This window comes from Marmota flaviventris, chromosome 9 (assembly GCF_047511675.1).
Source record: "Marmota flaviventris isolate mMarFla1 chromosome 9, mMarFla1.hap1, whole genome shotgun sequence".
Taxonomy (NCBI): domain Eukaryota; kingdom Metazoa; phylum Chordata; class Mammalia; order Rodentia; family Sciuridae; genus Marmota; species Marmota flaviventris.
The window spans coordinates 100089800-100110282 of record NC_092506.1 but is presented as its reverse complement, the minus strand read 5'-3'; the positions used below and the strand labels follow the sequence as shown (position 1 = coordinate 100110282).

Here is a 20483-nt window from a genome sequence, read left to right as displayed (position 1 = left end):
TTCCAGGGCCATCCTGTCCACCTTGAAAAGCTTGCTTGATTGGCAGGAATTCCTTTCTTGTTTTTTTCTCAAATCTGGGAATAAACTATTCCCTCCAGCTTGGTTCTGAATTCTGTGTTTGTCATAGTAACCCACTCAGGGAAAAATTTTTAAAAAGCATCTCATCCCCTTTTTTTCTGATCTTTTTTTTTTCTTTGTTGTTATTCTGTAACATGGTTCAGTCCCTAAGCTTCCACTGCTGGATCCAGCTAAGGGAAATTTACCCTTTCATTGTCTACAGGCCCTGTGGGCCTGCATCCTCACACCTGGGTTAATTCCCTGGATCATAGAGCTCAAGGTCGGGTTTCATTTTGGTTTGCTCCTCAAGCACCAAGAATTTTTGTTTATCTGTGGCTCTAATAATTTTTTCCCCCTTATCCTTCTAGTTTCCTCTTTTCTAATCCTCTGCCAGGGGCTGGTCTGTTTCTAGGTGGATTTGGCTTAAAGCCATCTTAGACACCCCTTCTCACATTTTCCCACTGTGTCCTGCCAAAAAAGAATCTTTCAGCAGAAATACGATAGCAGGTGGAAATCCTCCATTTATTCTAGTTGCATCTCTATTTATTCTGTCTACATTTTTTTTAGATTAGTATTTATCTTTGACCTTTGTTTCTTAATGTGACAATGTTTTTTTTAAGGAATAAATAAGCTACATTGAGTTGATACATAAGAGCTTGAAAGCTGGAACCGAGAGCATTTACTCTTGTATTCACACTACTCCTCACACGTAATAATGGTTTAATAAAAGTTTGGATTTGACATCTAGAGAATGACAATGATGATATGATGATGATGATGATGATGATGATGATGATGATGATGATGATAGCAGCTACTGTTTATTTAGTTTTATGAGAAGCTAGACACAGTGATAAGTGCTTTATATTTATAACAGCTTTATGAGATAGCTCTTCATTACTGTCCCCATTTTGCAGATGGGAAACTGGTTTAGGAACTTGAAATAATTTTCCTGAGATCACACAGCTAAAAAGCAATCTCTCCCCCTTCCTGATTGACCATTGCTTCTACTGCCGATACTATTCTTTCTTGTTCTGTAAGTAGGATTTAGGTGTCAGTTTTTACCCACCTTGCAGCTTCTCGAAGCCTAGGACATTGTCATATACTCCCTTCTCCCCTGCTATGCCGGGTGCAGAATTGAACTCTCAACAATTGCTTCATCTTTTGCTTCTGAATTGAACTCTCCTCTTCTCCTACCTGTGCTGTGGATCATTTAGGACATTTATGAGGTGCCTTGGCTGCTGTCACTAATCTTAGAAGCAACAAACTAGAGCAGATCTGGAGATAAGCCATATATCCATGGATCTGAAACCCTTGACTTTTTGACATGTTCTGAAAGAGATTTTCTAAACAGCTGGAGAGGGTGATCTACAGAAAGGGTCATGGGTTCAGGGCTGCCTGGGGCTTTGAGTGAGTCCTGAAGGTATGAGTTTTTGAGAGCGGACTAACAAACTCAACTTATGTAAGCCTTCCATAGATTTTATTGAGATCCCAGGAGTCATAGTCAGTTCAGTTCTCACTCCCACACAATGACTAAATGAACTGCCTGTACATTGGGAATGTCGACATCCACTAACAAGACAAGATTATTTGTTGAACCTTCCTACCTACTTCTGTCAAATGGCTCCTTGGGTTTTCTGTGCAGTGACCAGATAGCTTACCTAGCTCAAGGGTGTGTGAGCTAGGGTCAACCATGTGTATCTTCCCTCCTCCAGTTGTGAGAGCGTCAGCTCATGACAAAAGCCAGCGCTCTGACCTTCCTCAGACCTCATCAGCTTACACCAATCAAAGGTGCAAAGTCTTGAAGGCCGACACCTCAGCATTACAGCTTTTGAATGTGTGGGTTCCAGGCTCAGTTGTATTTTATTCCTGTGTCTGCCTTACTTTAGTAGACTCATTTTGTGAACTATAGAGAAAAGTATTAGAACCATCATACCAAATGTTGCTACTTATGTTCATGCTCTAATATACTTCTCATTTCTTATTTCTCATATTATGTGAGCCCAAATTTTAATTAATGGAGATTTTTTCTGACTTTTTTCTTTCCTCCCCTTTTTTTAAGGTGATGGACAGAATTTGTTTACGAAAGACGTGACAGTGATAGAGGGAGAAGTCGCAACGATCAGCTGCCAAGTCAATAAGAGTGACGACTCTGTGATTCAACTACTGAACCCCAACAGGCAGACCATTTATTTCAGGGACTTCAGGCGTAAGTTTCCATCCCTACTGTATTAGCCAACAACTTTTTTTTCCTCCATGTTGTCTTGATAAAGAGATTGCTAAGGCCACCTTTTTTTTTTTAAATTTAATGTTAGATGCTTAAAGTTGAGTCAATTCTTTAGAGGGAAGAAGAGACAGGCAATCATAATCTTTCTACTTAATAGAAACCTTGAATGGTCCCTTTTAAAAGTAAGGCAGTCTTACTTTGCAATAGGAATTGATTGTAGTAATTCAAGGTGAATTGCAATTGAGTCCCAAATACTTAACTGACACAAACAACTCAAATAGGGTAAGGCAAGGAAAATACAGCATTCTGAAAGGTAATCTGTTTGGTTTGAAGATTGAAGTTTCTAAGGCAATCTGTGCTTGCATCGACAAACCAGATCTCACCATAGCCTCTCGTATGTGGGGGTAGCCATATGCTGAAATCTTTCCAAATATAATATAATAAAAGCCATTTATAGAAATTAAATTATGTGTAACAGAAATAGTTCAAATGGATGTCAGGGCTTGGCAAAAGCAAGAGTTAAGTCTTTGGGAAAATTCTACTTGAGAGTATTAGTGTCTGACCAAAGCAGAATCCAGGATATCCCTTTCTGGCTACTTGTCCCCTTTCCTCCCAATATTGCAGGACATTCATGACTTGTAGAAAGAGTTGATAAATCTAAGAAACATTTACACAGATGAGAGAGGTTAAAAGGAGAAGCCAGCTTCTTACTCTTAAACCAGATTTTTTAAAAATATAGGCTAAGCTAGCCTTTGCCCAAATTAACAGGACTTTAGAAGAGAACATTTGAAATAAATAAGAAGCCCACATACACTACTTTTGTGGTGACTTTGATTTCCTGCATGTTGTCTAATCAGTTTCAAACTGTGAAGCTGAAGATAGCTAGAAAACTGCAGGATGAGTTTATGGCCTCTGTGGCCCTAGGTTGTCCACATTTGATAACTCCATCTTAAATCATATCAAATAAATTAAGATGGATCCAAGTTCTGGCTTAGGAACTTGAAATAATTTTTGAAGTGATTTTCTTAGATTTCACTTTGAGACTATTACTAATGAAATTTTAGTTCTCTTTCATAATTTGAAACTGCTTTTTTTTTTTTTTTTTTTAAAGCCTCAGATTTTTAGAGACCTTTTAGAAGCTTGTTGGCCTCAGTTTCTGAATTTCTGGTACCTAAAGGTTAAGAGGGGCTGGCTTCCAGTGTCAGAGGACCCAGGACATGCCCTTTCCTTTTTTTTTTTTTTTTTTGCCTATCTCTTATAGGAAACTGAAAACAATTATGAGCAAGTGCTGAAAAACTGATGGTGCTTGGAATTGTGCCAGTGTGTGTGTGTGTGTGTGTGTGTGTGGTTTTTCTTTGGGTAGAGTTGTCTGTATGCAATTACTGCAGAAACCCAAAATGGTATCCAACAGGTAAAGAAAGGCTTAATGAATTTTTCCACTCTGTGGCTGCCTTTTTAGCCATCTGATTTTTTCCTCCCTAAATTAAGGAAAATAGACTGCCATTGTCTTTTCATAGTCACTAACTCAGTGTTTTGTTTCACAGCCCTGAAGGACAGCAGGTTTCAGTTGCTGAATTTTTCTAGCAGTGAACTCAAGGTGTCGTTGACAAATGTCTCCATTTCTGATGAAGGGAGATACTTCTGCCAGCTCTACACTGACCCCCCACAGGAAAGTTATACCACCATCACCGTCCTGGGTAAGAAATGCACGGGTTCACCTTGGGAAGCAGAGTGGGCTGGCCCATACTAAAAAATAGCTTCCAGCAGCAAAGAGAAGGTTAATGGTGGATTTCACTGTTCCAACTTGTTTTAGGAAGAATCACCGCCCATCTTGCTGAATTTTAAAAATAGCCTATTTTACCAAACGTTCTAAGGAATGGCAATCAGCAGTCTTTATAGATTCCACCTGCTCTTGGGTTTCAAACCTCAAGCTTTAGAAGCAAAGATCAAGAGAATTTAGAGCCCTCAAATGAATCACTCACCACATGAAATGTCATTGCTTCCAACTACCAGGATTTTTTTGCTTCTGTGCAGAAGGAAAGATGGGCTCTCACATCTGTACCCCATGGCAGAGCTATTATGGAATCCACGTAATGATTTTCTCTTCTGAGTTATATCCTCGTTTTAATGTTGTTGCTCTCCTTTTCTTCGACTTTACTTATTGCCTTGTTTATTGCTTATACTCTAGATTATACTATAAAAAGTCATACCTTGTGAACATATACTTTGCCACAAAGTGCAATCATTGGACATAAAAGAGTTAAGAGCTCTTTAACTGATGAACAATCAAAGCACCATTGCCAGGCTTCTAGGTACATCTCTAGTGAGCTGAGTATCTTCATTTATGATCCACCAGATTGTGATTTTCAGCAAAATCCCAGTAGCCAGGTTTCTGTGTTTTTATTTTGATATAGTTAGCAGATCCTAGTATACTGAAGGTGATCTGAATTAGTCACCTTTTAGACAAACGTGTACTCCAGTGCATAACACCAGCTGATCTGGACTTTTGAAACTGAAATTTCAAGGACATACACTGTAGCACAAGGCAAGATCTCTGATTTACACCTTCGGGAAGATGATGAATCAAAGTCTATTTGAAGCGGCAGACTGCAGCTTTTCGGTGTAATGATATGAAGATTAAAGAGGAAAGATAAATATGAAGGACATTTTTGCTTGGTGTGTGTGCACATATATGTATTTAAGGATATACCTATTGAGCTTCTGCCTCATTACTTTATTTAAACACAGCTATAAAGGAAAAATACTTTTTTATTCATTAAGCTAAAACATGTTCCCAAAACTTACATATATGCCCTTGAGAAGAGGAATACTGATTTTAGGAAGTCAGGAAATCTGGCCATACAGTTTCTAATGTTGTCTGTGTTTAGTGATGGCTTTTCAGGTGCACAAACTTGTCATTATTAGTTTTGATCCATATTAGACCTGCAGAAATAGAAGGCATGGAAGTTTTGCTGGGGTGATTATTTTGGTCTTTTGCAGATATACCAATTCACCAATGTGCATTTGAAACTGTCTGTCCACTTGTGTAGAAGTATTTGAAAATAGACTGCTTGTTGCCCTGCTTCATTAGCTGCATACACTTCAAATTGACCAGCCATCCATTGACCATTTGTGGCATTTCCACAAAACTGATAGCAATGAAAGGAAATATATTAATAGCATTTTGGATTTTCACAATATTTTACTGTATGGAGGAAGTATAGATATCTTAATTTCACAGAAGAAAAATAGCAGGTTAGTCATCCTGCCCAGGTTACAAAGTATTCAGTGACAATCAAGAATCTGAGAATTCAAAACAGATTTGATGATTCTGTCTCACAGCCTTTGTGCCTTCTGGGTTAGACTGTTTTCAGTTAAGTCCTGAATGCTGCCGTTTCAAAGTTTTCTTTCCTGGAGGTGCACATCTTTGGTTTTCAGGAGTCTAGCTGGTCATTGGCAAGTAGTTACTGCCTGTCAGTCTCAGAACCACTGTATTGGACTAGATTGACTATGAATACACCCTGGGCTTGGGAGTCAATGTACCAGCACTAGATTTTTGAGAGGCATTGTGCCTATAATCTTTTTGGAGGTCTCATTATTCTAGAAGTAATAGGTTCCTGCTTGTGTTTTATAGAAGCATTAACTTAAAGATACTTGAAAGTAATGTTAGTCAATGTTCTCTTTGCAGATATTATGCATTCATTTAATATTCTTTCCATTGAATTTACTCTAGGCATCCTTGACAGAGTAAAATTGTTGTCATCAGTGTTTGAGTCTTTCATATTCCAAAAATCTGACAATTTCCTCTGATACTCAGATAGTCAAACCTTCCTCGTAAGGTTTAGAGTTTTCAGATATTATAATGAATGAAGAATGATGTATTAGCATCTTCGTTACTATCTATGTTTCTCTGAAAAGCATTCCATATATGCTTACACAGCTGTCAAGCTTCTTGATAGGTTGAAGTTGCACATTTTAGTGCATATGTTTATTAGTTATTTGACACATTTGGCAAAAATTTCAGCATAATTATAACGTATAGACATGGGTATTTGTTAATGTTATCCGTGCTACTTCATAGTTACCATTATGTTTCAATCTCATCTGTGCAAAAACTGAAAATTCTCCTGTGATACCTTGCATGGATCTGGCTGCCTTGTAGAATATTCATTCATTCCTTCTACTTGTGATGAGTTTGTTTTTTTTTCTCCAGAACACAGTGTAGGACTCTTTATGCTACTATTCATGAGAAGAGGTGAGTGAGAGAAAATAACACTGCTCCAAGATTAATGTAGTTACTGATAATAGTAGCTAATATTATTACAATCCTGTCTTTCTAAGATTAGTGTTCACTCTTAAGATTCCAGGAACAGGAGAACCTAATTATTTTAAAGGGTCTTAGAGTGATATTTCATGTGCTGATCAGGTTTAAGACTCTTTTGTTGTAATTAATGTGACTCATCTTGATATTGCTGATTTTTTTAAATGTTGTAGGCGTAATGTTTATAATTAGTACTCTTATAGATTTGAGGTTAGTTAAGAAGGACCTTGACATTTCATTGCTGTTTTCTGGTATTTTCCTCTGTGGTTTTCATTCAGGTTTTCATCTATATGTACCTCCTTAGATATATCTTTGGTTATTTTCATTAATGGCTGCAGGCAGTTTTTACTAAATGTGTCTGTTTAGTGGACCATGTATAAGTGTATTCTCTGGTTAACAGCAGTTTTAATTCATTTTTCTTATAAATGGATTTTTATACTTTACTAACCTCTTTTGTATTGGAATAAACATTATGAAGTTAAAGGAAAAACAGGGTAGGATTAATAGACCAAAATAAATTTTTTTCCTTGTCCAATCCTCTTTTTTCATAAAGACAGATTTAAACAACCTCATTATATTTTCCAAAGCTTTCTTGCTCTTAAAAAAAAAAAAAACAAACTCTGAGAGAAGTCACAGTTATAATATCAAAAAATCCATCATGACTCACGTTATCAGATTTTATTTTATATTTGTAAATCAAACAACTCCCACTATACTTGCCCATTTCTTCTAATCTTAGCAAAAATTAGAAATACTGGTCACAGTCTTGAGAAAACTATTTAGGATGTGGGAAAAATCATTCAGCTATTTCTCAAAATGATGAGCTCAACAACAAGTAAGTTCTTTATTTTTCTATACTTGATTTTTGAAGTTTTCTACACTTTTACCTTGGCCATAAAGTTAAAGATGATGTCAGCTCTTTAGGAAGGCAATCCTAAAATCTAACATTGGTACAGGAATCCCTCTCAGGGTTATAGAACTTCAGAGCGCATCCGTTGTAGCAGAGGAGTAATTAACCGGGTAATACCAAACAATAAGAATCCCAGATAGGAACCTCCCTGCCAGTCAAGCTCTCAACCCCCAAACAACATCGAGAGGACCCAGCTGATTTTTCTCTGTCCTATCTACATCTGCCCCTTTTCTTTTTCTTCTTTGAACCAACAGATATAATGTGGAAAGAACATGCCACCATTTTTATGACCAAATAGAGTGAGTAAAAGACTTTCCACCAAGAGATAACAGTGGAGATGAACAGCTGATGGGGGTTAGGTGGAGCCTGGGGTAAGTGTATTAAGGTGTATGAGGCTCAACAAGAAGAGACAAGAGAAAGGCAAGATCACCAGGAGGCCAGGAAGCAGCTGTCTGACAGACTACATTTAAGGCTAAGTAAACTCTTCTGAGCCTTAGCAGTCTCTGTAGCAGAGTCTTTTAACAACTCCTGGATCTGTTTCCATCCAAAACATTCCCAGATTTCTACAGAGTGATCACCAAGGCATTTCTCCCAGAGTAATAAAGTGGAATCAGATCTACCCCATTCTGTGGGGATTTCCAGGATGGCTAGTAGATTTAGCCCTTTGCCTCCATCACATCCTAAGAGAGCCCTTCTTTAGCTTCATGTCCCCTTGGTTACTCTACTCACTTTCAGTTCTCACTGGGAGCCATTGCTGTACCCATATCAAAAATTGTTTTTATCACTCTAGTTTTGTTTTTGCCTGGACCTTGAATGGACCATCTATTCTCTTTCATTCCTTCATTGGTTTGAGAGGACCTTGTTTCCTTCTTATCTCTTTTTAGTATCCGTTATCACCGTCTTGTTTGCCAAGGTCTTGTTTCCTTTAGCCTTGGACAGTCTTTTCCACTGATATTCCATCTAATAATGACATTTTTCCCCAAAAATTCATGTCTACTGCACTCAGAATGTAGTAGTATTTGCTGGTCTGAAACATTTCTGTGTATCCCCTATCCACTGCCTAGGAATATGGAATAAAAATGTGTAACTGACCTGATCATCACCAAGGAGATAAACTATGCTAAGGATACCACCAGCTGAAGTCATATCATTTCTTTTGTCACTGCCTTTCTGTGTCTCTTAAAATGCTGGCAGATGTGCAGGTCCAAATTGGATGTTAAATTATCCCTCTTTTTGCTTATTTTTTCTTGAAATGTAAGCTAGGGTAGTTCTTTGCCATGCTTAACTACTCATTTGGGCCATATCACATTAGCATCACGTCCAATTGAGCAAATATGTTGTTTTCCTTGTACACAGGGAACAAAGAGGAATGCTTTTGCTTTAGTTGTTGTTCCCCTCCCCCACCATAGTACACTATCTTGCTGAGAAATATATGCAACAAATCACTTTACTTTTCCTTTTTCATCATTCCCTATAAGAATTTTCTATTGCTCCAATTCAGTATAAAAGTCTTCCTGTGGGCAGAATTTTCATGTTGGACTATAACAGTTGGAAATCCCAAATATGTGGTTTAATCCTATAATTTATTGAAGCAGTATCAGAGATGTATTATTCAACTTGATCATCGGGATGGCATGTTTATACATATTTAATTTCTTGTTTCTCTTCTGAGTTGAGAAACTTATTAATCATAAGTCTCAGAACTGTCTTTGCTTATTCATGGTGGTCAGGACACATATTCTTAGATTCACACTACTGAATTCCATATTCTTACTGATTTTTATTTCAAGAGGTTCAGTCTTGAGGTAAGGTTGCACCTTATGAAGTTTCACTGTCAACTTAGTTTCATTAAAAAAAAAAAGAAGAAGAAGAAGAAGAAAAGAAAAACTGCCAGACACAGTGGCACATGCTTGTAATACCAGTGACTCAGGAGGCTAAGGCAGGAGGATTGCAAATTTGAGGCCAGTCTCAGCAACTTAATGAGGCCCTAAACATCTTAGTAAGACCTCGCCTCAAAATGAAAAATAAAAAGAACAGATGCAAAATATGCTCCTAGGGTGTAGCTCAGTGGTTAAATACCCCTAGGATCAATCCCCAGTACCAAAAAAACTCCCGTCATCATCACCACCATCATATTCTTCATACTCTTGGTTCAATATTTAGTATGTCAGCCCTAAAATCTTTTATTTTGGCTGTTTTATCACACATATCTTTAATGTGCTTATAGAAGAGTAATTTTAATTCTATTTAAATCTGCTTACATTTCTAAAATCAGGACCATTGGAATTCAGAATATGGAAAATTACTTTAAGAGAATTGGCATTCCCTCTATTATTGCATCTTCATATTCAAAGGGTTTTATTAATATGCCATCCATTGGAGAACATGATTGCATTCTGGATTTCTGTGACTCTGTTTAATTAAATAGAACTGGTCCTGATGTAATTTTTCTGTGTATGTTTATGGTGAGTGATTCTTTTGAGGGACCCCCAGTTTTTGACCTTTGTTGATAGACTTTGAAATCTTTTATATGAAGATTGAAATCCAAGCATTGAGTTCAGAAGTATTACTTTCAGGGGCTTCCAGGTAAGGACAGTAATTTCAATAATGTGTACTCCTCCTTGTTTTATATCTGTTTTCTGATCAATTTTGTAATGACTGATGAATAACTAATACCTATATCATAGCATTGTTAGTGATGATTTAATAGTGGAAAACTGGTCATTTTATATGACACATTTAAGAGAAAAATTAACTGATCTTGCATAACTCATTTTATCTAGTGATGGCTTTGCCCTTCTCTTCCCTCTGCCTGAGGCATTTGCTCCTCTTGTGATGGTTTGTCTTAAATTCCTATCAGGAATGTCCACTATTTTGTCCCTTTTTTGATAGCAGTAGTGCTAGTTTCTGATGAACGGAAGAATATGTCTAGAAATGGATTTTGTATTTACAAAGCACATATATTTAATCTGCAGTCCCACCACGTAACCTGATGATCGATATCCAGAAAGACACTGCGGTGGAAGGCGAGGAGATTGAAGTCAACTGCACTGCCATGGCCAGCAAACCAGCCACAACTATTAGATGGTTCAAAGGGAACAAGGAGCTCAAAGGTAACAGAGAAACCACCCTGTACTGAAGTTGTTAGTTGGTCCTTGATTCTAGCAAGTATGCCTTTGTGAAAATTAGGAACAGGTGCAAAACATGCCCCTTAAATGAAAGTATTTATTTAGGTATGGTTCATAATCAATTACTAAAGACATCTGAGGCCAAAGCATAACAGCATTGTTCTAATTCATACCCTCTCGTGTGATTTGAGGGTTCATGGTGAGATTTGTTGCTCTATTCAGATGCCTGGAGAAAACTAAACCTGAAAACTAGAACTCTTCATGCCAGAAGAGCCACTGTTGGGGGTATTCCCTCAGCTCAGACCATTTCTGTACCTCAGTTCTCATTACACAAAATCCCTGCATTTTTGTGGTGGCTCAGACTGGGTCAAAACCTCACATTTTTATAAGCATTTTTAAAAATTCCAGATTCTAATATCTGTTGCACTATCGATTGTATTGACCATGTGCTTTCCTTCCAGAGAGGCTGCACTAAGTAGACAAAGAATTTTATCCTAGTTATGAATTTACAGTAACCACATCCCTTGTGAAACCTATAATTGAGATGCCCAATTCACTGGTCTGTTCTTTTGCATCTCTGCCTTTGTAGGAGCAGTGCAAGTGATTCCTTTAGTCATGCTGCAGTTGGCTCTCCCTCAGTATTGAGTCATCCCAGGTTTGATTCCTAAGTCCTCAATCCCTGCCACCTCAGCTGTTGCATCAGAGAAAGGAGACAGCCTGTACCCTGTTGGACCATATTTTGCCACTTATCCTAAGCCTTTCACATATGTTGTGTTCAGATTCCTTTCTTTTCAAGGTTGACCTCCAAGTAGTATTCTAAAGAAAGGACTGACCTACTCTGGTCATTTGACCGAAAACTAGTGTGGGCCTAACACTTTCTTCTAAAATAATAATATAAATTTATAGGATTCTTATGAAAGTGAAATGAGTGAATATTTGTAAAGCATTATTAAGCTAGCCCCTGGGCCAACTTAAGTGCTGTCTGTGTGCTTGTTAAATAAATAAACAGTGTGAGGAAGAAAAGAAAGGTGATACAGAAATCTATATATGGAAACAGAGAAATCTATATCTAACAGCTCAAGTTTCCAAAAGCTTGTTCTGTTTAAATCTCCTATTTCCTAGGTATGGTTTTAGAAGGAAGGAGTTTCTCATTTCCCCTCTGCTTTTCTGTCTAAGTGAACTGAGCCATTAAATGTGTACCGATAAGTACAAAACATTAAAAGAAAGTTAATGTTATGCCATGTTCCTGGGAGTGCTGGGTTCAGGAAGGGACTGCCCCAGCCTATTCATTCTATCCGGAAGCCTCCTGCCTGCTTTTCTGGGTGTTCTTGGATGTGTCTCCCATCTGGCCCAAAGCCCTGTATCTTACTTTGCTCTAGCCCACTGCCACTGCGTTTCTGTGGTCTTCCAGAAGTCTCCGAGTTTAAACATTTCAATTACAATTTCAATTATGTAAATCCATTTAGTTACTTTCCCTCTTAATTGTTGATGATGGGGGTAGGCAAAAAGGGTTGTTTATATCTCCACTGCTGATTGAATTACTTAGGGGATTTGGATGACGTCCTGGAATTTTTAAATGGCATGACAGCCTCAGAGATATTTCAAGTTCAGATAGTTGTAAGGGTGAAAAATGCTTTGCTTTTCCTCCTTCCAAATACCTTGGAACAGCCAGATATCAAAGTGGTTCAACCTTTTGCTGACTTTTTAGGGGGCTTGAGATAGAAGAAGCATATAATATACTTCAGTAAAAATACTGTATACTGCTTGGGGTTGAATAGATCTTAAATATGATTCTGTAAGTTTGAAAAATAGGAACTTAAGGGAAACAATCTTTTTATCAGTTATCCATTCACAGATTTCCCTTCTCCAAGTAACTTCCATTATATTTGTTAAAATAGTATTGTTGAGTTTGGAAGGAAAGAAGAGAATTTAAAACTTGAATGATGCAAATTCTTTCTACCATCTCTGGTTGTTTATACATTTCCTTTCCTGCTAGGCAAATCGGAGGTGGAAGAGTGGTCGGACATGTACACTGTGACCAGTCAGCTGATGCTAAAGGTGAACAAGGAGGATGACGGGGTCCCAGTGATCTGTCAAGTGGAGCACCCTGCGGTCACCGGAAACTTGCAGACCCAACGGTATCTAGAAGTACAGTGTGAGTACCTGAGCATCTTACTCTGAGGGCATAGCACGGCAGTTACTTAGAACCTCTTCAGATGCTATTTGCTAGATGCATACATACATTTTATATAGTATTGATAGAATATTTTTCCTGTTATCTTGGTAGAAAAATAATCAAAGGATTGTTTTAAGGAAATACTGTCATCTTACAAAGTGCCAGTGAGAGTATGAGAATTCTACATTTAACCCAAATGAAAAACTGAAATGATTTCAATCTGCTTTAACATATGCAAAATTGATTTCTTTGAATATAGACAGTCATCATTTTTGTTCCAACTTCAAATTCTGGAGTAATCCCTCCCTTTTCAATCCCATAATAAGCATTGGATTTTGTTTTAAAGGAGGTGTTTTATTTCCATTCCACATCAGCATTTTGTTTTAATTGCACATTCTCTTCTGTTTGAGGTTAAATTATAGCAGTGAGTTGAAAGTCAAACTCTTCGGGATAAGTGCCACATCTTGATGGCTTCATCAATAAAAACTAGACTGTAGTGAGTAAGGCTGTCTCCCTATGGTGCCCTGTAGACTAAATATGTTCTCCGCATCTTCTCCTCTAGACCCTTCTGCATCAGAGGAAAAAAAGCAATCTGGTTTCTGCCCAAATTCATTCTTGTGCCAAGGTTATGGCCAAGTAGCCAGCTTCTCACTTTTCATCAAAAGGCTTCTGTAACTTGGCCTCTGAAAACTTTCAGGTGATAATTGAATATACAGAATGAAAATGTTTTAAAAGTTTGGTTGGGATGGCGGACGTTGGGAATCTGATGAAGGAAATGTGTTACCCTTTGTAAATCTTTATGTTGGTACCCTAGAACCACAGTAACAAATTATAGCACCATAAACTTGGTGGCTTAAAACAATAGAAATTAATTCTCTCGGTTCTGGAGACCAAAAGACCTAGGTGTCAATATCTGCAAAAACCCTTTTCCCATATTAGGTGACATTCACAGGTTTCAGGGATTCGAACTTGTACATATCTTTGGAGGCCACGGATCAACCTGATGCACTCCTTACCATGTTTCAATTCTCTGAGCAAACTAGGGGCAGGGAAAGTTTTTAAAAGTTGCTTGTAAGAGACCCTCCCATTCCAACCTTTTCTTACTCTGTGAGTTTGGCTCAATTTAACATTATATAATGCAGGTTTTTCTTGTTAATTCATTTCATCCACTTCATTATATAGCTTCATTATGAGCATCATGCTTATAATTTTCATATCACTAAAACTATTGTGGTATAATGTCCCTATAATGGGAAAACAGAAATGATCAGATATTATCTAAATTGGCAGATAGTAGATTTCTTGTGACTTTGTTAATATGTAATTCATTTAAGCAAACTTAATATCCATTAACTTTCTTTGTAGGGGCCCATTAGCTTTAATAATACATTAGCTCCTTTGTGAGTCCTGAGTAGATATTCGCCCAGTTTCTGCCCCTAAACTCTTTAAGTAGTTTCCCAGGGTGTCTTTTAAACAAAATGTAGCCCCACCCACCTACAAAATTATTCTCCTCCAAATGCAAAAGTATTTCAAGCAGTATATCTTCTCCACCTTGGAAAAACTTGATACTAATCCTTATAAACCTTTGCTTCCATATCCTGCAGATTCAAGAGTTTCATCCTTCCAAGAAAAGTAATAAGGCTCTATAAGTGAATCCATTTGACTTCAATATAACAAAGTGCCCCTGGCTTCTACCTACAGGAAGGGACTTTAACATCTTCCATAGATGAGGATGTGATCATTTCAAACTCTAACATGGCATTTATTTTGTGGACAGCTCTCTCGTCTTTTATCCAACATAAGCCACACAAACAATTTATCCTTGAAGTTCCATTTTGGAATATAAATAAGGAGAAATCTCTTATGTAAAAGATGGTTAAGAATTATAAAGTTTTGTATAATTCAAATGGGAATTTTAGGTCTGGCTTGAAATCTTCAATAAGGCTGTCAGTGCTCAAGAAAGTCACTTGGTATTTCACTACCCTCTATTCCTAGAGAACTGCTGAGAACTTTCTGGAGCTGGAAAGGAATTCCCTAAGCACGTCTTCAAACACAATTGCACGTTGCTGCATTATTTCCTACCAAGTTTCCTCTCCTTGAACACCAGTAGCTATGCAATAACAAGAGCTGTGTGCCTCAAGTGACTGTAGCACTCAGTTGCTGGGCTCTACAGTCTGCCAGTTGTTCACCAGTGGTGGGCAGTGGACCAACTCCAGTCCCTCATAGCAGTCCTCTCTGCAGACAGGCAGAACCATATATTGATGGTCATGAGGAAAGAGTAGATTTCTGAAGGCACGAGAGTCTTAGACTAATTTGTTCAGTAGCCAATCTACATAGAAATTGAATTGTGGATACCTTGTGAGGATTAACATTACACCTTATTTTTAATTGACCCAGACCCTTGAAGCTTGCAGTTCAGCCTTTTTAGGATCACTTCAAAATTCCTTTTATAGCTATACATCTGGAAACGTAAATAAGATCACATATTTACCACATTTAGCTTACAATCTGAAGAGTCCATTTCTCCCTCAGAGTTATTAGGGCTGCTTTATAAGATCCATTTTTTTTACATCATTTTATTGCTTTAACCTAACCAAGACCTATGTAATAATGTATGTAAATGTATTAATTATATTTGTTAGGCACACTTTCTTTTTTTAAATGTCCTTTTCCTTGCTACCTAAAAAGATTGCTTATACTATCAATGATAGATATTATCACCAGGAAGTACTGAGTCCCCCTAAGGGCCTCAGATTCTACTTTGAATGAATAAGACCACCTTGGGGCAATTTATCCTGATCTGAATGCTGTTAAGTATGCTCAGTTGGTTTAACCCTGGCCTATTTTGGCCAATGAAGTTTTATGGAAATGTCTCTACCCCATCTAAGACAAATGAGTGTTAACCAGGTTATGAATAGGGTTCAAGGACAGATGATAGATTTGAATCCTGTATAAGTTATATCTTTTTAAAAAAAAATAATGTTAAAAGGAAAAATGAAACAGTGGCCACTTGCATGCCATTGAATACTTCAAGTATGACAAGGAATGAAGAGAGGAAGGATAAGAGAGGAAAGGGGTATACTTCTCCATGTAAGGTGGGTGTCTCCATACTATGTAGCTGTGACCCTCAGTATAGAATTCAGATTTCTGTGCAGAACGGAGGAAAGCTGTACTCTGGATGGAGACAACCGGGCTTGAGCTGCAACTTGGAATTGCTTTTGTCTTGTGAATTTAAGTCCTAATTAATTGAACCAGAATTTTGCAGTGTTTGTTTGTTAGTACCCTTATTTGTGGTACCAGGAGAAATTGTTGTGCCCAATTATGTGAAAAATCAGCCAGATGTGTATGCTGTCATACTTTTAATAATCCTTAAGTTTTTGGTGAGTACAGATATTAATTGTGTAGTATGCATTGAAGTGATTAACATCAATGTAATTTATCATCTGGAGATTTCTGAACATAAATAAATGAGTTGTTTTGTTCAGCAAGGTGTTGACCCCTTCAAAATCAGTGAATTAAACCCCCCCCCCCTTTTATTATAAATATGAAAGGCACCACAATCAGCCAAGTGTTCAGTTATTTGATTTTCTGGGGCATTAGCCGCTCTTGTTTGTGACATTTCCCTGTTGGGTGCTCGTTTGCAAGCTCATTAATAAGGTTTTCTCATAGGAACGTGGCTGGGAATGAAGAACATACAGTAGGGCTCTTAGTTTCCTAGCTTTCTTTCTGAGACCCAGCAAGGGTACAGCAGCAGCATGCCGTTAAATGTTTAAAACAGAAAATAATTATGTTCTCAAGCTAGAATTCAAAGCTCTGTTTTCTTAGATGTTATGCAGAGAACAGTTTTGCTTTTTAATGTTCTGAGCTATATGACCTGAAAATCTTTCTGTGCTTTTTTTTTTTTTCCGTGCAAATGTCTATATACGTTGTGTTGCCCACATTTACAACATGCTTGATTATAGCAGCGCGTGATACAATTGTAGCATGGTTGGTAGAGTTTCAGATCTGAGGGAATGCACTCTTGTCAAATGAAAGCCTGTTTAAATGAGAACAGTTCACTGTCTGCACGTTAAAAGAAAATTGTCTAAATAGCATCAAGGTGGCAACACATAGCGACGTAAGCTGGGGATTCAAAGAGAAGCTGTGACCCTCAGTATAGAATTCAGATTGCTGTGTAGAACGGAGGAAAGCCTTACAATGGATGGAGGCAAATGTGAAGCTCTTGAATGACTGCTGTGTGTCTTTGATTTCACCCATCATAAACTTACTCTTTATCATGTTTTGCAAAAATCCTCATTTTGTGAGGGTTTCATGTGTGTGTGCATATTTATAAAAAGAGAAATAATGAAGAGATGGGTTTTGAAAGAGAGAATGAAAACAAAACCTCTAGAAATGCGTGTGTGAATGCCTTGCCTGCCCTGATCAGCAGCTGACAGTTAATCGTGTATGTGGGCATCATTTTCAAAATGAGTTTTATTGACTAGATGTAGACAGGTATTTTATAAATCCATATTCCTGTTCATCCAAGGTCCAGAGGATGGTAGATTTTTTCCTTTCATTCCCTCATCTGGGGGAAAATTGGGCATTGAGGAGATGATCAAAACTTGTTCTTTATCTGTGACAAAATAAATGTTTCTCTGGTATTGATAGTGCCCTGCGGTGAAGGAGGAAGAAAAACCTGGAAATTGGTAACTCTTTCCTGTTGGAGTGGAGGATAAGACTTAGTTTCCAAGAGTGGCTCCTCTGTCACATTCTCTCCCCCATCAATTCTGTTCCCAGGTTGTATTCTTCAAAGCATAATAGCTGCCGGTTTCAGATTTGGCCTGTTTCTGTCTGATCTCCAATCTCTTTTTTTTTTTAACAGAAACTATTCTTCCTTCCACTCTCCTTTTTATTTTTATTTTTTTAAAGCAATGAATTGAATTTCAGGGAGGTTATTTCAGTATTTATTATTCCGTATGAGAAATAATCAAGACACAGAGACCCCCCCTGATTGGAGCTAATTTTTTTAACTTGTCATTTTTTGTGTGTTAACACAGAGCAGTGGCAATTCCAAGTTCCCAACGTTCTAAGTGTTATAGATTCTGCAGCAGCAAAAGGAACAGGAAGTCAAGAAACTAATATTTAGAATAGAAGGAGGGAATGTTGGTTCAGATACATGACAAGCAAATCTTGAATGAGCCTCGGGGAAAAGGTCTTTGCCTCCGGAAGGCACATCCAGCAGGAAGAGGCCTGTGTTCCTAAGGACGCACTTCCCACTTCTCACTGACCTGGTATTGTTTTTAAAGAGGTGTCTATTTTGCTGTGTATATCAAATGCTTACATAGCAAAACTAGACTTCCTGTGTACACCCTTGGCTTAATGGTTTTTAACTCAAGGTCAAAATTTGATTCTGTGAAAGGGTAAATGGTTATGAAGTTGACCTCTAAAAAGAGTGGTAAAACCACATCTTTTATGATTTCCCTTATGATTCCACTTTGAGATATACCAGAAATGCTAATTAATTGTGTAATTAAATAGAAGGACATAAACAGTAATTCGTGGGCTAAACCTCAAATTTTGGGAGCTGGATTAACTTTCATAAAGAAAATACAGTGATATTCTGTGACAAGGACAAAGATGGATTCATGGTCTGTTTTGTTTTTTTAAATCAGTAGTAGAGTGAGGAATAGAAGTCCATGTCCCACTTTCTCGTTCACTCATTTTTTCATTCACTTATTCAGCACTTATGTTTTGAATGTCTACTGTGTGGCAGATGCTGGCATTATTCTAGTTACCAGGAATTTAAAAACAAAACAACAACAACAACAACAAAAAAGCTCTCTTCTTACTGAGGTAATGCTCTTGTGCAATATTTGCTTTGCCAACCTTTTGCTTCCAATATGTGAAGATTTCTTCAAAGACAAAGTGCTCTGGATTTATCCCATTTGAAAACCATTGGGACAAAATTTTCTGCCACAACAGGGCAGAATAAAATTTTATTCTGGTGGGTGGAACAGTGATTTTACTCTCCACAAAATGACATGCAAGTTTCAACAAGAGGCAATGGCCTTCTTTGGCGATGTGGCACAGGCTCTTTGGTCCCACCTCAGTTTACCAGAGTTGATTTGTGCCCCTCTTAATAGTTCATCTCACCTCAGGAAGTAAAGTTTTAAGTGCCGTAATTCATACAACCCATGTTCTCGGGTTTGCCACCTTGAGAACAAACAAAATATCAGCAATGAAAATTATCCTTGAACATATTATGACGAAACAAAGCAAACCTTTGACAAGATATTCTTCTTCTCCTTTTATGCTACCATTGCCCTCCTTTCCTTACAAAGCTGTGCTCTCCCAACAATTTAGACAACCATATTGTAGGGGTTGAGCTCAAACAGCTTCTAATACTCACCAAATCTCAGGTTAATCTTTGCATTGTCGTTCTACTCCAAACTGCAGTAATCTCCCCTGATTGACAAAGACTCTTCAGTCAGTGCTTCCTTGCTTGAATGCACAAGGGCTGACCCATACCCTCTCCTCAGCCATTGTGATAGCATCTGTGTCCTTGCTGCCCTTGAGTTCTCCCTGGTAGGACTTGAAACAATTAGCCCTTGATCCACACATGTCAAATCCCATACTCACGAGTATTTTGGAATATTGGATGAAATTTTGAGTAAGGGACATGGAGAACCTGTGTCCCAAATGAAATTTCAGGAACAGACTTGCACTCATGCCCTGGGGCCTTCAGCACACGGAAGGATTTCCAATGCCCACATTCTCTGTTTTAGAAGTTCTCAGGAAGAGAAGGAAGGTGGCAGGTGCCCCTGGGGCAGTAGGTCTCCTGCCAGAGTTTCAGGACACCTTCCCCTTTGCCTTAGCTCTTCCTTGTGCCACATGGGAAGTGTGACATCCCAGGTAAAATGAAACTGCAAAGTACCTTTAAAAAAAAAAAAAATCAAAGGCTGGTGTGTCAGCATTGGGCTCCAAAGAGAAGACTGTGCTTTTTCATTTACATAGGAAATTGAAATACAGGTTACAGAATCTTGAGTTTCATCTTCTGAAAAGATCATAGAGTGTGGTGCAAGGTCAGACTGGCATGAAATCAATTGTAATCTGCCAGCAAGCCATTCTAACCTCTTTAAGAGTTTCCTTTTATATTTTTCCCCTTTATAGAGAGAGCAAAGTACATTTAAAGAAAGTCTCATCAAATCAGAATGTCTTTCTAATATTATTTTTTTAATTGGTTGCTACTGTACTGTGACCTAAAGCCTCCTGGTATTTAACCCTCTGTGTAACTTTGACTAATGAACAAATTTTGTCTGCTGTAGCAGTCTTGTTAAGTGTCTTTTATAGGGTTTTAAAAAAATTACAGTGTATTATGAAAACCTCAGATCCCTCGACCTAATTGATTGGCTGTTGGTGATGCCATCTCTATAACTATAATGTTCCTTAAGTGCACAGACCTAACTATTTTTCTTATTTTTATATAGCAGTTCCATTTTATAATGACATTAAACCATTCTGAGTGATACATTTCTGGACAGTTATTGCACTTGGGTAGAAAGTGTCATCTGGCTTTTAGCCTTGTGCCTTACAACACCAACCAAGGTGTAAAATGATCCCCCAGAAAGTGTACTAGGCTTTAACTCATTACTTAAAAATAAATCTTGGAGTCTGGTTCTGTT

The 20483-nt window shown here is 37.8% G+C and overlaps 1 protein-coding gene across 3 annotated transcripts in view; it reads left to right on the top strand.

Moving 5' to 3' along the window:
* Cadm1 (cell adhesion molecule 1) overlaps positions 1 to 20483 on the top strand; it is a 314860-nt gene that overhangs the window by 248943 nt on the left and 45434 nt on the right. For all 3 annotated transcript variants that reach the window (XM_071616722.1, XM_027930739.2, XM_071616721.1), the window contains exons 2-5: positions 2120 to 2266; positions 3829 to 3981; positions 10491 to 10628; positions 12640 to 12798. In XM_071616722.1, coding sequence (XP_071472823.1) covers positions 2120 to 2266; positions 3829 to 3981; positions 10491 to 10628; positions 12640 to 12798 — 597 coding nt within the window. The remainder of the gene's footprint in view (positions 1 to 2119; positions 2267 to 3828; positions 3982 to 10490; positions 10629 to 12639; positions 12799 to 20483) is intronic.